The 18,572-nt window shown below is 39.4% G+C and overlaps 1 protein-coding gene across 1 annotated transcript; it reads left to right on the top strand.

The window, feature by feature from the left end:
- The first annotated feature begins 1,822 nt into the window (after positions 1-1,822).
- LOC139709740 (uncharacterized) lies at positions 1,823-17,142 on the top strand. The gene is made up of 11 exons (XM_071621696.1): positions 1,823-1,955; positions 2,279-2,425; positions 3,255-3,308; positions 4,683-4,787; positions 5,266-5,376; positions 6,285-6,384; positions 8,060-8,113; positions 10,444-10,520; positions 10,928-11,101; positions 12,936-13,151; positions 14,104-17,142. The coding sequence occupies exons 1-11, from the start codon at positions 1,827-1,829 to the stop codon at positions 14,236-14,238; spliced, it is 1,302 nt and encodes a 433-aa protein (XP_071477797.1). The 5' UTR covers positions 1,823-1,826; the 3' UTR covers positions 14,239-17,142.
- Positions 17,143-18,572: the final 1,430 nt, after the last annotated feature.

Raw genomic sequence — 18,572 nt, 5'->3', positions numbered from 1 at the left:
TATGGATTTGGCCTCGTTGCGCCGCCACCGCGTCAGCCGCAGAGATTTTCTTGTGAGGGCTGTACTGGCTGCAGTTCTTCTTAGATCATCTTCAAATTTGACATGAAGGTGTATGATGGTAAAACGAAGATGCCTATTGTTTTTGGTGATGGCGCCCTCGCTTGTTCCGTCTTTATACATGAAAATAAAGGTAACTTTAACAGGGTCTGCTTGTGTGTGCGACGCTGGCCTTGTTTCTTGACCATTTTTTTTCAAATTTGGCATGTAAATGTATCATAGTCAAATCTATACACCTACACCTATTGATAATGCTGCCCTCACTGTTCCACCTTTTACAGGGTCAAAGGTCACCCTGATCAAGTCAAAATTTGCAAAAGTGCTTATTTATGCTATACAGGTAACTTGATTGTTATGCAACAGATTTTATTCAGACTTTTGAGAGGTGTATGGGTGGTCATTCTACATGAAGGACACAGCAGTTTGTGGTGACGGCGCCCTCAGTGTTCCGACTTGGATGCCATGTCACATTTCTTGTGTGCGCTCTATCAGCCACATTTCTTATCAGATTTTCTTCAAATTTAACAAAAAGGTGCATTACAGTAAAATGAAGATGCCTATAGAAATTGTTTTTTTGGTGGTGGCGCCCTCGCTTGTTCTGTCTTTATACACAAAGCGGTAAATGTTTCAGGGTCTGCTTGTGTGTACGATCCTGGCTGTGTTTCTTATTGGTTCCAAGTTGCCATATTATTCAACAATTTAGCCTAAAAAAAATCATCCAAATGTGGTATGGGGGAGGGGCGGATTCGGGGGATACATATATCTGTGCTCCATCAGGTCCCCCGGCCGAGTGCTCTAGTTTAATAAAATCATATATTCTCATGGTCACATAGTCAAGTTGTCACTTGTGCAAGATTCAGTACACATGCTCTGTACAGATTCACTCTTGCAATTAAGCACAATTATTTCAACAAATCATTTTAAACAGGAATTTTTTTTATTTTTATTTTTTTTCTTTTTGCTATTATAGGCTTTCTTTACATCATAGGTATTTCCATGATGTGAATCATGTTCTTCCATTAAAAAAGGAAAAAAAAAAATCAGGCTTGATATAACTGGTACCTTAAAAAACTTGCTTTTAAAAACATAATACCAACAAATGTATGGTACTAATGATTGAAAATTGGGACTGCCAAATTCACCTCATTAAAAGGAGTACCGGTACCTCGTTAGTGAGGTATGGTTTCCCTGCACATGTACACTTTTTAAAATTATTTTTGTTTTGTTTTGTTTTTGCTTTGTGTTCAGAGAATCAGAGCTGTAATTTTCCGTATTCATTCTTTATTGTTTTTTAAAGATGATATAAAGTTTTGGTACCTCAAAAGTTTCCTTGAGTTTCCTTGTCTTAATTTGTGTTTCAGCTTAAAGTACCTTTCATAACACTGTGAGAATTACTCGCCCCAAAGTGCTCTCATGTCTTTGTAATCATGCAATAATGATTTCGTACCAGAGCAGAGCTGGCTCTGAAAAATTCGAACGAGCCGTTAGTTTGACTCGACCTGGTACCGCGACAATCAATATACACGTATTTTACGAAACCATTATTGCATGATTACTAAGACATGAGAGCACTTTGGGGCGAGTAAGTCTCACAGTGTTAGTTATATAAAAGGTACTTTAACCTGAAACACAAACTAAGACAAGGAGACTCAGGGAAACTTTTGAGGTACCAAAATTTTATATTATCTTTAAATTAGTCACATGAAGCCAATTCTCTTCCCATTTTATGATGCATTTATTGTCATAGAGACTTTGATCAGGAGACCAGGATGGATGGAAATACAGCAGCACAAACACTGACCGCTGACCAGCTGGGACAGATCCAGACCATTCAGACTCAGGCCGGTCAGCAGGCCGGCCAGCAGGTCCAGCTGCAGCTGCAGGGGCAGGGTCAGCAGGTAAGATGACCCATCACACCCCATGGTCATTTCAGTCGATTGGGATGGTGCATGTAGAGTTCCATGTAGTGACTTCAGTTGTACCATACCAGTGATGAATAACTCACAAAATGCACACTTGGTACCTGGTAAATGAATTATCTTCGGATCACCATATTTGAAAGCTTATTGAATCTAAAGAACTCTTACGAGTATTAATGTATTGCTGAGTGTTACAAAATACCCAGTGTTATTTTCTGCAGAGTGAACAGGTGTAGATTGAAAAAAAAAAAAGAAAAAATGACAAGATTTGTAAATGTTATATACTCACTCTTGCTGTCCAGTTGGTCCAAGTCAGTGGTGGCCAGATTCTAGCTGGCGGTCAGCCTATCACTCTCCAGGTGGCCGGCGGTCAAGGAGGGGCAGTCCAGCTACAGCAGGTTGCCCAGGCCCTGCAGGTGGCAGGGTCAGGAGGGGGTCAAGTCCAGCAGGTCAGTGAACTTTAAACCTTCATTTCTTTCTTGTCATTTATGTAGATGGTGTTGCTTTTGTTGTTTTACCATAAGTCAATCATGCCTTGAGACAACTTCTAGTAGTACGTAGCTTCAAAGTAATACAAATTCTACAACTTATGCTTGTACAGACAATTTATCAAATGGCATACAGTGAACATGGAGCTACTGTAGTACTATGCACAGAGTATGTAGTATTGTAGCTCCATGCAGTGAAAGCTGCCATGACATGATTTCAGTGGGGATTCCCCGAAAGTATATGTCAGGATAACTGAACTCTAGTCAATCATGACTGTGCTACTTTGTCATGTTGATGCATGTTGATGCATTTCTTTTGCATCAATTATGATGCATTTTCCTTTGTATTTTTCCAATAGCTTTCCATTTATGTAGAAATTACTTAATCTTTTTTGCATAATTGTAGTATATAATTAGTTTCAGTGGATTAGGATCTTTCTTTTTTTTCATCATGAATGATGACATGCAGAATCACCAGGGCCCCATTTCATAAAAAGTTGATATGATAGCAACTCTTGCTGGAATGGTAATTGTCATAGTAATGACAAGAATCCAGCTTCCTGGTTGGCTGTTGCCATTGGAAGTTGTCATTCCAGCAAGAGTTGACATCCTAACATTTTTCATGAAATGGGGCCCTATGGAGTTACCTTGAAATGCAAATTGTGCAGAGTGAATTTCTATTTACATGAAAACTCCCTGCTGGAATCATTTGGTAGCTAACCATTGAAAAATGTGCTGTAATCAGATGTCTGTTTCTCTCCCCCCCCCCCCCCCCCCCCATTGCATGCAGATTCAGATTGTACCAACTCAGATCCAAGGAGCAGGACAGCAGACCCAGGCACAGGTAAGTACAGCTCATGGTGCTACATAACATTTTTTTACCGCTTGCCCAGTCGGGCAAGCACATTTTCACATTGTTGCGGAACACTTTGCCCGAAAGTGAATTTTACTTGCCCAAAAAGAAAGTCCAGAGATATAAGAAAATGATATAGAAAATCACTTGTAAAGTCAAGGGCTTGATAAAACACAATCATCTGAAAAAACAAAACAGCACATGTGCTGACTAACAAACTTGGTTCGATAGAGTGTTGGCATTGGATTGGTGAGACTTCTTCATGTAAGTGTTGGGAAGTAAAGATGGCTTAAAATGTTTTGCTTGCCCAGTTCGGGCAAGCATTTATTCTCAGTGTTTCAAAACACTTGCCCTACTTTGATTTTTACTTGCCCCGGGCAATCGGGCAAAGCTCATGTAGCACCCTGCAGCTTCACTTTTGGCTTCTTCTGTTTCTTCCCTTAGATCTCCCTCCCTCATATTTCTCTTACTCCCCCCCCCCCCCCATCTCCCCCTCTTTCTTCCCCTCACTTCCCCCCCCCCCTTCCTCTCTCCTCTCTTGTCCTTTTCAACTACAGTCAGCCTTGCCTTTGAATAGTTACCTAAGTCAAAGACCTTTTTCAAGTCCTCTTCTCTTTACATTGTATTGAATTTTATATCTCATAAGTCGAATGTTCCCTAAGTTGAAGCTATTTCTTCAGTCCAAATAGATTTGACTTATTCAAGGTTGACTGGACCTCTATCTCTATCGAGAATTATTTGCTTCTCTTCATATCTCCTATCCCTCCCCCCCCCCCCAAACATAGTAAAAGTAATATATCATACTTGTGTCAGAAATTTATTTGAATGAAAGGTCTGTTCTGCAGCAACACATAATCACAAATAGCGCAACGATCATCATATAGTTATGAACATCAGAATATTAAATTTTGTAATATCCAATTGTATGTGCTCTTCCAAATTTTTGGTGTGAGTCGGGGATATATATCTATATCATGTAAGTATTTCCTTCAACCTGTAAATTGTCTCCCTAACAAGACCTTTGAAAATATGTGTTACTGCTTATTAATGTTTTTGAAAGAACTTTTAATGATGGCTTGTCTGTAGTAATGTCATTGGGAATATGTGTCTTATACAATGAGAGAATTCTGAGACTTTGAGGTATTGATGACTTGTAGGAAAAAAGGGATAATAACCTCCACAGTGATAGGGTGCCTGATAATAAAATACCAGCGAAGACACCTGTATATCTCTAACTTCTCTCCTGTATACTCTTCATATATAAAGGCTATTACCCCTTTAAGAATTTAAATGCAATAACAGGAAAGTAGCGTCTGACGGATACAATATCCTTGTTTTGGGGGATTTCCCTCTTCACCTGTACAGGTCCAAGTGGCCCAGGCACAGAACAGCAATGGTCAGAGTCAGCAACAGCAACAACAACAGCAGTCTCAGCAGCAAGATCAGACACAGCAACAACAAGCACAACAGGTATCCAGCCTGATTATAGATTTGAATGATATACTGCAACATGCTATATATTTCATGATCAAGAATCTCACAGAGATGAAATTAGAAATTTACTTGATCCCTTTTCACAAGCAAAGTTAGCAATATCTCATCATGGAGATGATATACATTGCATTTCAAGCAAATATTTTGGTGTGTTTAATAGTGATTCAATGAATATCAATCCCTGTACACATATTGCAAAAATTAAGCCACCACAAATGTGTGAGATAAGACAGTATGCAGCTACAGAGTTTGAATACTTTAGTCTGGATGTGCTGATGTAACTTTTCTCTCGTTCATTTATCTCACTGTCGTTGATTTGATTCAATGCAATCTACTCCATCATGAATGTAGAATAACATTCAAGATTTATTTTGTCTGTGTATATTGTAGAGTGGATATGAAATATTGTATATTGCTTGACCATGTGTCCCTCTTCACTAAATCCCCCCTCCAGATTCAAATAGTTCAGCCCCAGCAGGTTCAGTCCACCAATCAGCAAGGGTCTCAGCCAGTGCAGCAGATCATCATACAGCAGCCGCAGGGGGCACAGGGTCAGCAGATTCAGGTAACAGTTCAGATACCAGAGACACAGTGACAGTGATTTGAGGTTTCCAATCCATCCATTGTTCAGAAAGTGTAAGCCAGCATCAGAATTTTGGTCCATGTGGATTTTTAGCTCATGTGACACCGCACAAAGATTTGTTAAGATTTTTTTTTTTAAAATCAAACACGTTAAAGGGTAAAAGCATTGCATTCCAAGCATGTGATGTATTTTAGCCCCTTGCGTACAGGCTCATGATTTGGTGTGCTTTAGAAGTCTGTTGGAACCAATTTTAGCATTTATGCTGATGTTCATAGTAATTCCTACTGTTGTTGTTGTTGTTTTTGTTTTTGTTTTGTTTTTTCAAACAGGATGCATGACACCAAGCATGACTTGTATATATTTGATATAAAACAAGAAAAAGAAAAACAAGAAAAACAAGATTGAAGAGAATGTAGTTGAGGTCAAGTTGCAAAAGATATTCAGATATAGATAACTGTGTGGAGGAAACAAGTCTATGAGAAATATGAATTGATAGAAGTCATTAAATCTACTAGTTAAAGAAAAAATTGACTCCGAATATTAGTTTGGGTGAATAGAAAACTCAGGAACAGGACAGTGAAAGTTTGAGGAAATTTTGATGAAAAATAAAGTTTTGAATTTGTGAAGTTTTGATTAATCAAGCACTAAGTAGCAACTTCAAATTATCCTAACTTTCCCAATATTCATCAGAATTTACTCATACTTTATCCGCATTGTTCCTTTAATTTACCTGCTTCTATTCACTCAAAGTAATTCTTAGGGTGGATTTCCTCTTTATGAATGTGCCCTCATTTGCACAGCCATGTGTAACTGGAGGTGAGAGACACAAAAATTTACCAAACTGTAACGAATCTCCCAATCACAGTCGTGTCTGCATTTCCCTGTTACAGCTACAGCAGCTGATAACTGCCGACGGTCAAACCATATACTACCAACCAGTCGTGGCCAACGACAACACGGTCACCTTGCAGTCGGCTGGACAACTTCAGAGTATGTAGACAAATCCCAGCCTAATCCTAATTCTAATCCAAGGGAGTTCTCATCTCCTGTAACTAAAACTTTTCTTCTTTTCTTCTTTGAAGAAGAAATACAGTGGACTCCCGTTGTGAAGAAGTCCTCGGGACCGGCGGTTTTCTTTCGTCATATTGAAATTTCGTTGTAACCGAACCAAAAAATAATAAAAATACATAGAGTGGATAATCTTGCGGCCTGAATTTCTACTTCGCTGTAACCGGAGTTTTGTTAGAACCCTGTTTGTTATAGTGGGAGTGCACTGTATGTGATGTCTTTCGGAAGAGACAATATCTGTGTGCAGATATTAAATGACTTCCTCCAGTGTTTAAAACAGGAAACACATGCCATTGATCAAATGTAATATGATGAGCAACTAGTACTTGACATAAATAACTTTTTATTGTCTTGGAGGTGTTCAGAATTAGAGGCACATGAGTCCTGACTTTATATCACAGTGTCATAGTTCTATTTTCGTAAATGTGCGTAAATTCAAACACAGCTTTGCTCATGGTTTTTTAGAGGAAGTAAATGAGACTTCTAGTAGGAACAGAGCTATTAGCATTCACTGTGATGCTGTGCTCTTTGTTTCTGAAGAATCAAAACTTGTGGCAATGTCATTTTGTGTACAGCCCCCCCCCAAAAAAACAAAAACAAAAACAAAACAAAACAAAACAAAACAAAACAAACAAACAAACAAACAAACATGTATGTAACTTTACCAGTAAGGTAAACAGAAATGTAGTGAAGATCACTGTGTGTATGATTTTATCAGGATTTAGGATATTGAATTTTATCATACTCAAAACCTGGTAATGAGACTACTTGTCTTTTCCTACCTGTGTGGTGTTCAGGGACAATTCAATAACTTCTCACCCATTTACTATTTTCAATTACAATAGCTAGTCTCTCCACAGCCCCTTCTTATTTTTATCATTGTATTGGTTGTAGATTGTGGAAGTGGCATGCATTATGGAAGCCAGGTTTACAATTAGAACCCTCCTTGTGTAGAAATTTGAGGGCTGCATTATCACCGTGGTGTGAATTCTGTTTTCCATCACGGAGGTAGCACTCAAAAATATGCCATGTTACAGACAAATCTTGTCTTTTCTCCTTCAAGCTGTACTTGTTGAAGCCTAGCACATGCTTAAAGGCACATGGTCCCGGTGGTTTAGTCGAATGCGTATGCGGGCGCACGGCGCAAGTTTCCTATAGAGACCTACGCTATCGACTCCTCTGTAGCGCGCCTTTACGCTTTGACCCATTTCCCCGAGTCTGAAGAAGTCCGATCCACTGTAGTCAGTGGTCCGATCACAGTTCGGCTCATGATTCGGCTGAGGAGGATGACAGCTTTAGCAACTTCTTTTGTGATGTCATAATAACAAGCACATATGCACGTAACCTGGCATTACTACAGACTGCGTGATGGGCAGAGAAGACAACAAAGGCAAATTTACCTACAGTGGTAGCAACACCTACGCGCTTTACTGTTGATGACAGCTCAACTTTGGCAATCTTTGTATCAATGCTGACGGTGATCGGCAGTATCATCAACAGCGCCCCCGCACCCACCGGGACTACGGCCTTTAACTCTAGTTTGCAGATTGGATCGATCCTAAACTCCTGTCTTCTCTTTCGCCTCTTCTTTCAATAGCCACAGGTGCAGGGGACGCTAACACTGTAATGCTGCAGACAAATCAACCTCAAGGTGTGTGGGTGTGTGTAACATTGAGATTAAAGGACAAGTTCGCTTTGACATACATGTGGATTGGGTAACTGCAGCAATATCAGTAGCACACATCAGTGAAAATTTGAGAAAAATCAGACAATTCATTCAAAATCTATGATTTTTAAAAGTTTCTGTGCAGTCACTGCTGGATGAGATGACTACTACAGTTTATGATGTCACATGTGTAGAACTATATAAGGAAAATATAAAGAGAATTCCACAAGATTTCTTTTTTTTGAAAGAATTGGACATCCCCTTGACTTGTTACTGCTGTATGTTAGGGTAATATTATTCTCCCTGCCTTGTGAAAGAGGCAAGTCAAGTGCTCTTTTATTATTGGAGAAAAGTAAATATACATTGACTTTCCTTTATATTTTCTGTATATCGTTTTACGCATGTGACATTACAAACTGTCTTTTCATTCAGTGTTGGTGGCATCAAAACTCATAACTTTTGAACGGATTGTCCGATTTTCCTCAAACTCTCACTGATGTGTTCTACTAATATTGCTGCTTTCACTGTGGACTTGCCCTTTAAAGGAGATGTTTCCCAAAGCATATTGGTGGATTTATTTGTTTTATGACATCAGAAGAGCATTTGACCTAGCTCCTTCATAGAGTACCGAAGTTTGATATCATAGGCATTCATCAGCATGGAATCTTGTTCTAAGCAACCTCGCCTAGCCTAAACATCAGTGAACACAATGGTTGCTAACCATACTCGTACCCGATTCAGACCCACTGTCTAAAGCCTTGTGCGAGGGTAACTTGCCTTGAACCAACACTATGCTAATAACAAAAGATTGTGACAGCATTATGTCGGTACTCTGTAATGGGAGGAGAATAGCATTTAGCTTTGCACATCAATATCTCAGTGACAAGGGAATGTATGCTTTTCGTTACAAGATTAGAATTTGTGAAGTTCTTATTTTGTTTTCTTCGTACCAGTATACTACTGTATACTACTGTGGCATCACTAATTGTTGTAGAGTTCTTGTGTAGTGAGAGCTGCAAACAGAATTAGCGAAAACTTTAAAACATCACAACTGTTAGTGTTAATGGATTTTCTGATTTCCCATTAACGTTCACTGAATGTTTTACCTGATGTTCCTGCAGTTGCTTAATCTATTATTGCCCATGTGCTCTTAATGCTACTAACATAATGAGTATGGAAATTTCTTCTTTGTTCATTTTGTTGTTGCTTGTAGAAAGAGTTTATTAGTCATTAACTTCAAGTGTGTCACTCAAGTGAAGTTAGTTCGAGGCTAACCTTTTTTTCCAAATATTCTTTTTTTTCCCCAAATTTAGTACTTGATTTTACTTTGATTTAAGATTATTATAGTGTGCGTTCAAGCGCTCAAAAGTGAACCAAAGTGAACCATACCAAACTGTGCCAGACTTGGAGCATTCGAGCGCTCTGTTGAGAAAGCGTACCTCATGAGTTATTTTTAGAGGGGTTCACACATTTTGTAGCAACAGGGTCATTCACCTGGCACATATGAACTACTTTCAGATGTCCCGAACAAAGAGAATGAACTCTTTGTATTATGACGTATGTGCATGTTACACGCATTCTTCACATGCGAACGTTTGGTACGCATTTGAGACCCTTTTGGAGCACATTGTGAAGTGGTCCACCTTTGGCTCATCAGCTCGGTTCAGTATGGTACACTTTAGGAGTGTTTGAGCGCTCCTCTTGCAAGGACTTGATATGGTTCAGTTCGCTTTAGGAGAGCACTTGAATGCACTCACAGAGTTAAAGAATAAAAGATGAGAAAGGCCTTAAGGTTCCCAGAAGAATTGCCCCATCCAATATGTGGGTTTCACTTTGTTTTCAGCCAGCTAGATTGCTGTTTTATGGAACATACATGTATGTCTTGTGACGTCTGTGCCTTGAGCATGTTAGTTATGTGGAATTATTATTATTATTATTATTATTATTAATGAAACAAAGAATGGCATGTTTGGGGGAGGACGTATGCGAGTCACATGAATCGGAACAATTAATGTTCACTAGAGTATATTCTGCATTGTTCTGCACACACAAACAAACAAACAAATAAAAAAATCACATAAATGCATATTGGGTGCCCAGGATAATTAACAACAAAAAGAAGTTTAACCAGAGAAAAGGGTCGGCATATCAAGTACCTTATGTTACATTTTCATTGATCATGCTTCTAGCTAAATGTGCAAAACTTTCAGGTTATCAATGTAGATGTAATAATCCTAGTCCTATTCAGCACAAGGCCTGCAGGACTCTCCAATAATTCAATTTTTTAATGTATTTTCTGGCATTCATTTTGTTAGCGGCATCAAGTAATGCCGCTGCGGGGACGCAGATTCTCCAGGTACCCTCGAATGGGACAGAGAACAGCATCGTCATGGTGAGTGGACACAAACTTTGCCTATCATTCAAGTAATCGGTCAATCATTATTTTCTCAAATATTTGGGTACAGACAGAATTTATCCTTCTAGGAAGACATACTAAAATGTCATACTCTTGACTTCTTGTATACCAAGAACAGGCCTGAAATAGATATTTTTCCCATGAAAAAAAAAAATGAAAATTGTGAATTTTTGTGTACAAACCGAATGGAGACCTGTTCAAAACATAAAATTACACTGTTGTCAATTTGTCACACTCTCTAAAATTTTTCAATTCATAAATCATTTATCTGAGTGCTTTTTATTTCCAAATTTTCATTGATTTGCTTCTCTGATTCTTCTGTTTTCATATGAAGCGACATAATATCAAGATGGATTTTTTCCTTTAACTCTTTCGCTTCTCAGATGGTTCCGGGATCTGGTGGTGTGCCCACCATGCAGCGCATCCCTCTGCCCGGGGCTGAGCTCCTGGAGGAGGAACCGCTGTATGTCAACGCCAAGCAGTACCACCGCATCCTCAAGAGGAGGCAGGCCAGGGCCAAGCTGGAGGCCGAGGGGCGAATCCCCAAGGAGAGGAGGGTGAGATAACACTGCAATGACATGGAATATTTAGGCTAATGGGTCATTGGGTCAGAGGTCAATGCCACAATGATATGGAATATATATACTATGGGGTCATTAGGTCAGAAGTTACAAGACCATCACAGCATTATATGAAGCATCCTCAACAGGAGACAGGCCAGGGCCAAGCTGGAGGCCAAGGGGTGCATCCCAAAAGAGAGGATGGTGAGATAACACCACAATGACATGGAATATGTAGGGGCAGGGGTCATTGGGTCAGAGGTCATAAGACCACAGTATTACAGGAAGCATCCTCAAGAGGAGACATGCCAGGGCCAAGCTGGAGGCCAAGGGGCACATCCCAAGGAGAGAAGGGAGAGACAACACTTAAATGACAGGGAATACATGATGTATATAGGCTAAGGGGTCATTGGGTCATAGGTCAACACCTCAATCATATGGAATATTTAGGCTAAGGGGTCATTGGGTCAAGGTCATAAGACCACCTCAGTATCATAATATGAAGCATCCTTAAGAGGAGGCAGGCCAGGGCCAAGCTGGAGGCTGAGAGGAACATCCCCAAGGAGAGTAGTGTGAGATAAGTCTGCAGTGACATGGAATACTTAGGGGGAGGTGTCATTGGGTCAGAGGTCATAAGATGACCACAATGTGAAATATTTGAAAAAGGTGGTTTTGGGTCAAAGGCCATTGGAATTTTTTGGCAGTCTACATGATAAAGAGAAACTGTTGGGCTTAGCATGGATTTCATCATCAGGAAAATGAGGAATAAACCACCGGAATATGAAAGCTTTATGAGTAGGCATCAAGGTCAAAGGTCATGAGCACCTTTTGGTAAGCCTAACTGATATGATAAATATTGTAGGTTTCATATAAGACCCACAATTGCTTTTTTTTTTTTTTTTTTTTTTTTTTTTTTTAAAGAAAAAAAAAAAAGAAATTGCCCAATTTTGGCTCTACAAAATACTCAAGATACCCATGATGTAGCTATTGAGCCATTTATAGCATTTGGTCTATTAAAAGAAAATGAAACACACACACACACACAAAAACCACTACTGCTACTTTGTACCACACTATACTTCTATGTTAGAAGTATTCAGAAGTTCATGATTATCCTCATTGGTCAGTAAAGTAGATAGACAGATGCACAAAATGAATGACTGACTTAAAGGATTGATAGGTAAATGCAGTAGATGGAATGATGAATAAGTTTAATCCTGGATGAATTAATATATGAATGAAAATTAATAGATAAAGAAAATACAGAAGTAAAGACATGTAGCATTGAATTAATCAATACCAGATTATGTGACTTATGTGTACCCTCTGATGAGTTTAATATGTGTGATATCTGTGAATAATGTATGATACCATCCAACCTTAGTCTAATTATTTGATTGCTATAGATAGATGAATAAGTGACAGGATGAATAGGTTGATAAATAAAAGGAGGAAAGAAAGAAGTCTGTCAAATACTGTAAAAGTGGAAATATCCGCGGTGTTGAAATTTTCGCGCATTTCACGCAACCAAAGAGCTAGCGCGAAAATAAAAGCACGCGAATATTTTTGTGTGCCATATGTTCCAGTAGTTGATGTCTTGATTCCACGGAATTAAAAACACGCAAAACTCTTCTTACCAGGCCAAGCGCGAAAAATTAATTGCGCAAAAATATCCACTTTTACAGAAATAAATAATGGTATAGATGTTTAGTTGCATAATTATGATCATGAATGAAGAATTAAACAGATGAACAAATAGGAATATAAATACCAGTTAATGGGAAAAAAACAAACAAATAGATAACACACACCATTCTTACTTACCCAACAGAAATACCTGCACGAGTCTCGCCATGCCCATGCCATGAAGAGGATACGGGGCGAGGGCGGTCGATTCAACTCAGGTTCGAGCGGCAGCGACAACAGCTTCACGCACTCCCCGTCGGCCATGAAGAGCTCCCCCTCTAGCCAGCATGTGACGCTGCCGACCATGGTGCCAATACCTCAGGCCATCACCCTCACCCCTGCCCCGGGAACAGACGGCACGGTTGGTAGTCTGAGAATGTTTTCATTTTGTGACAAAATTCATGGAATTGGCAGTTACACTGATAGTGATGGTGATGGTGATGGTGATGGTGATGGTGATGGTGATGGTGATGGTGATGGTGATGGTGATGGTAATGGTAATGGTGTTGGTGTTGGTGTTGGTGTTGGTGTTGGTGTTGGTGTTGATGGTGATGGTGATGTGATGGTGATGGTGATGGTGAGGGCGATGGTGATGGTGATGGTGATGATAATGGTAATGGTAATGTTGATTGTGATGGTGATGGTGGTGAGGGTGATGATGGTGAATGTGAAGGTGATTGTGGTGATGGTGGTGGTGGTGATAATGATGGTAATAATGGTGATGGTAGTGGTGGTGATGATGATGATGATGATGAAAGTGATGGTTGTGGTGATGATGGTGATGATGGGGATGGTAGTGGTGATGATGAATATGATGATGATGATGATGACCAAAAGAAGACAGATGATAAGACTCATCATCAGTATCTTCCACATCATCATAATTCTTATGACAGTAATAAAGATTTGTTAAATTTCAGCATTTTCCAACATGTTACAGAGCTTAACATACTTTGCAGTACACTGTTCACTGAAATCAAATGCTGGTAGTAATATTTGTGCATTTATCACAGATTTTACATCACATCATAGCACCCAAAATGCTTTACAGCATGTTACTTCCCAAGCCACCCAAGAATTGCTATACAATCATAGAGTATACTGTTTGTGGAAAGTTGTAGGATTTGGTTATGATCATGCTTGAAAGGGAGAGGGGTATGATTGGAGAATTGTTGAGAAGAATATTATTGTTATGATGTTTAGAGTACATGTATTAACCATTACATGGAGTGGAGTTTTAACCGCTAACACAATCCTAAGTGACAGAGACACCTTTGTTTCGCCATTTCTCGTTTTTTTCTTTTGCCGTGTAGTTAACTCAGGAAGGTCTGATCAACCTCAGCATGCTGACCTCCAACAGTGCTGCCACCACCGCCCAGGTCCTCATCAGTCAGGGCAACACCATCACGACAATACCCACCAGCAGCGTGCAGGGTGTATCGCAATAGTTGCCGGTGGCGGGTGGGTGGGGTAGGAGACCATACGGAAGGCTCCCATTGTACCCACGAACATTTCATCGAGCACGGAAAAATGACCCAGATGATGTATTTTCTGAATAGACAGCACTATGGTACCCTTCGTTGACGTTCCTTTTTGATGCTTAGCAGAGAGATTTATGTGCACTATTGCTTCTGAGTTTTGGTCCTGGTGTCCACATGTCATCACTGAATGAAGGTAGGCCTGCAAAATTCCGGGCATGAACTTTGCCCCGGGATGGACGGTGCTTTTGAGACCTGAACTCGGCCAGGTGAAGGGGGTATGGATTGAAGTGCTGATATGACCTGCAACAGACTCCTGTGTTTAACAAATGGCGGGAGGGGTCATGTGACATCGCGTTCAAAAAGTGAGAGCGCACCCACAGTTTTCGTGTGACAGAGAATCGTCGGTAGTGGACATTTGACGATGTGTGAGCTGAGGGCCAATTTCTCCGAGTGCAGCACACATTTATATGTTAAACCTGGCCGGTATGTAGATCAGCCAACAAAGACAGGGTACGAAGGGATGGCCTACTACTTGTTTGTGGAACCAGTGGCCGAGTAAGTCTGAGGACGACTGCCGCAGACAAGAGACTCGCCCCGCCGTTCACGATTGTAATCATCTCTCTGTGATACATTCCACCATGCCTCCTGAATGCCATTTGGAGGCCAGCCGCGGTGACTACTGTATCTTTCAAACACTGGAAACACTTCATGCGATTCAATATGGATACCCTTTGCTCAGAGTGCCACCAGTGTACATGCATAGTTTTCCCTTCTTTTTTATACGTTGTCACGACCTGAATTTTGGCATTATGTGTTTCACATCAAATGATATGTAGCAGCAAGTCACAGATGGATTAGTAAATTCAATCAGGCATCAGCTTGGGAAGGTTTCAATAAATTGCAGCACGAAAGTTGCGGAACATGGTGCACAGAATAAAGTGAAATGTCATCAACTTTACGTATTGCTCTCACAGCATAGTGAACATGAACACAAAAGCATTATTGCGTGTGCTTTCTTGCTCTGACCTTATTTGTTTGTGTACTCAAAGTCGACCTCAAGACTTTTTTTCATCGTTGTACATTTTAGTTTTGTTTAGCCATAGTCTCTGGCCTTGAATGTGAAATAGGGCAAATAAAGGAGAATTTATATCACACATAGAGCTGTTTTGAAAGCAGTCTGTTGTAATAGAGGAACAAGTGTGTGAAAGAAAGAGATATTTTAGAACTCAGACGAGTGTGAGATAATTACGACAGGCAACACATCATCAAAAAGTTTGCATCGTCTCCTTCAATAGGAGGGACCTCACCGCACACCACGACCAATGGGTCACTCATGGACTGGTGTTCATTACTTTTTGTGGCTTTCTGATATCAAAGCCCTTTTCACTTTTCACTCACATATCGAGCATTATGGGCTTTCCTTCTCCGGGCGTAACACAGAGTTACTACAGTGGAACCTGGTTATAACGAGGGTAGATCTCGTAAGATACCTGATATGTTGTCAGTTTACAGGTCCCATTCCTTTTATAATCTTTCATTTTGTTTAATCCTTAATATAACAAGATACTCAAGAAATGAAGAAATTACAGTGGTTCTGATCAGCTTATAACGAGGTTCCCCTGTACACATGCCTCTGTTTTTTTCTTGTTTTTTAAATACAGTCAACCTTGCTTAAGTCAACATTACATACATTGTAAGTCAAATAATCGCCTCAACTTGAAGGTCTTTTAAGTCCTTCTCTTTACATTCTATTGATTTTAATCCCTCATAAGTGGAATTTTCTCTGAGCTCGAATCTATTTCTTCAGTCCAAATGGAATCGATTTAGGCAAGGTTGAATGTATTTGAAGTGATTCAGACTGCAATGCTTCACAGAAATACCTTTGCGCTGTACAGTACACCATTCCGCAAAACGTTTTTCTTGCAATGACGAACAGCATTGATAGTGGTACAAGAGGAACAAGTTATTGGATATTGTACATGTATATGTATGTTTTTGTGTTATTTATATCTGTATATTGTTTGAAATTTGTCATATCTCCGTTTGAAATGTGATCGTTTATAAAGGTCTGCTGACTTTTCTGTTGGTTCCATTTGCACTGAATACTCAGTAGGGGTTATAGTAAAGTAGATTCTCATTTGGAGAGCACCGGTTGCAACAAAATCTTGGATATAACAGAGTAGTATTAGTCCTGATGTTCAAAATTGCTTTGTATTTTATTGTGTATGCCACAATGACACGACAAAATATTGATATGACAAGCGCATTTCTTTGTCTCATAGTGTTTGTTGTTATGAGAGTCTACTGTATTAGAATAGGAAGTCATGATTACAGGATATATCCATTTTTTTTTTTTTCTTTCTGAAACAATCTTCAAGGAACTGGCACTAAAACTAAATTGCAGATGTGGCAGAAACAGCTGAAATACCATACCGGTTGCCGGAGAGTTGATGCCATTATAAGAGCCTTTTGTGTAGTTGCTGCACAAGGGACCATGGATTTCATTATTTATCGTTTTAAACAGTAAAATGTTGTGCGATCTCTGTGTGATCAAAAGTGTGTACTCTTACATTATTAAAAGCACTGAAATAATTTGTACAAATCAATTCTTCAATCCCTGCTATCGGGAATTCTTTTTTTTTCTCACCTTGATAAAAAAGGAACTTTCGTGAGAACATTTCATGCTATGTTGCATACTTATTTTTTCGTCTTTTTTTTTTTAATGGGGAGACTACAAAATGTAACGAATTATGTAAGGTTGTTGCTCAACAATTGTTCACCATAATGCAAAAGGATAAGGTAAGACATTTTTTTTTTTTTTTTTTTTTTTGTTCTGGAACAAGTTCTGAGAATGAAATAAGAGCAGAAACTGTGTTTTATCTGGAAACAAAACTCAGTGTTGACAGAGCTGCCAACAGCATGCTGCCAACAAGATTTAATGAGCCTGCCTGACCCCCCCCCCCCCTAAAAAAAAAATGTTGTGTAGCCCCACGCAAAGTGCGTCCCCCTTCTCCCCATCCCACCTTAAATAAAAAAACAAGTTATATTTCTAATCGTGCATCACATTCATGTTATAAGCCAGTTCGTTGTTACTTTTTTGCACTGAGCAGAAAATTGTCACTTGTGATATCAGGCATGTTGGTTTTGCTTTCACCGAGATCAGCGTCTGTGATGTAACGAGGAGGAAGGATGTTATTGGTTCTCGGAAGCAACGATGTCACATGAGAGTAGCAAAAGCAACACCACAGTCCATCCGTACAGCATTTAGATTTCTGACAAAATTATTTTAGACTGTTGAGCACATGCATCAGTAACCAAATATTTTTAGTAAAACGTACATAACATGATTTTGAGAGTGGAGAAGGAAAAAAAAAAATCTTCATTTCATGTTGCTGTAAAAGTGGAAATTTTTTGCACATTTCACACATGAAATTAGCCATCGCCCCCAAATAGAAGCGTGTGAATATTTTTGCTGGTAATACGTAATGATAGTGTATATCTTTGATTCTGCCAAGTTGAAAACACATGAAATTCATTGCACCCGACTGAGCGCGAGAAATGACACACAAAAATTTCAATTTTTACAGTAATGTCCCTGAATTAGCATGTTATCGTACAAATTATTTAAACTGCAATGAAATACCAGTACCTTGAATGAAAAATGCTTTGTGTTAAGTTAGACACAGTGTGGATGCCATAAAGATGCCAAGGTTTTTGGTCTGGTGTTGGTCCATTTAGAATGAACCAATCTTTGAATCCAGACTGTATGTATTATTATATGTTACCCATTTTGACATAATAAGTTATATAAACAACCAACAAAGTCCTTTAATGTATGTATGGGCAATATATTATCAGATTTCTTGGTCTTCAGTGTGCTGTATCGGATTGTGAATGTGGAGCTGTTTCAGTAATGATCAGGCATGCACTATTTGTATGTTGATGATTAGCGGGGCACTGTGGTATAATTTTTTTCCCTTTTTTTTTTCTCAATGTACAGTCAGCAATTATAGTCCAGATAATCTCCAAACATATAGCTGTGTCGAAGTAAAACATTCAGTCCCTTTTGTACAAAATACACGTAGTTTACATCACTTGAGCCGAAGAAGATTTGTCTGGCATTCTCATTACATTTAGAGGAGAACAAAAAATCGGCATGTCGCAGAACCCCGTCCCTGGCCTGCTGCAGGAAAGCATGCACACTCACCGTACCGCTCTGCACGCATGTCGAATACATACACATGTATACATGTATACACACAGCACATCGATCCATATACTTTATCCATACACACAGCACA

Source organism: Diadema antillarum, unplaced genomic scaffold (assembly GCF_040938485.1).
Source record: "Diadema antillarum isolate AM-2024a unplaced genomic scaffold, OU_Dant_1.0 seq00001466_RagTag, whole genome shotgun sequence".
Classification (NCBI taxonomy): domain Eukaryota; kingdom Metazoa; phylum Echinodermata; class Echinoidea; order Diadematoida; family Diadematidae; genus Diadema; species Diadema antillarum.
The sequence above is the reverse complement of the archived record's forward strand: the minus strand, read 5'-3'. Positions and strand labels throughout refer to the sequence as shown.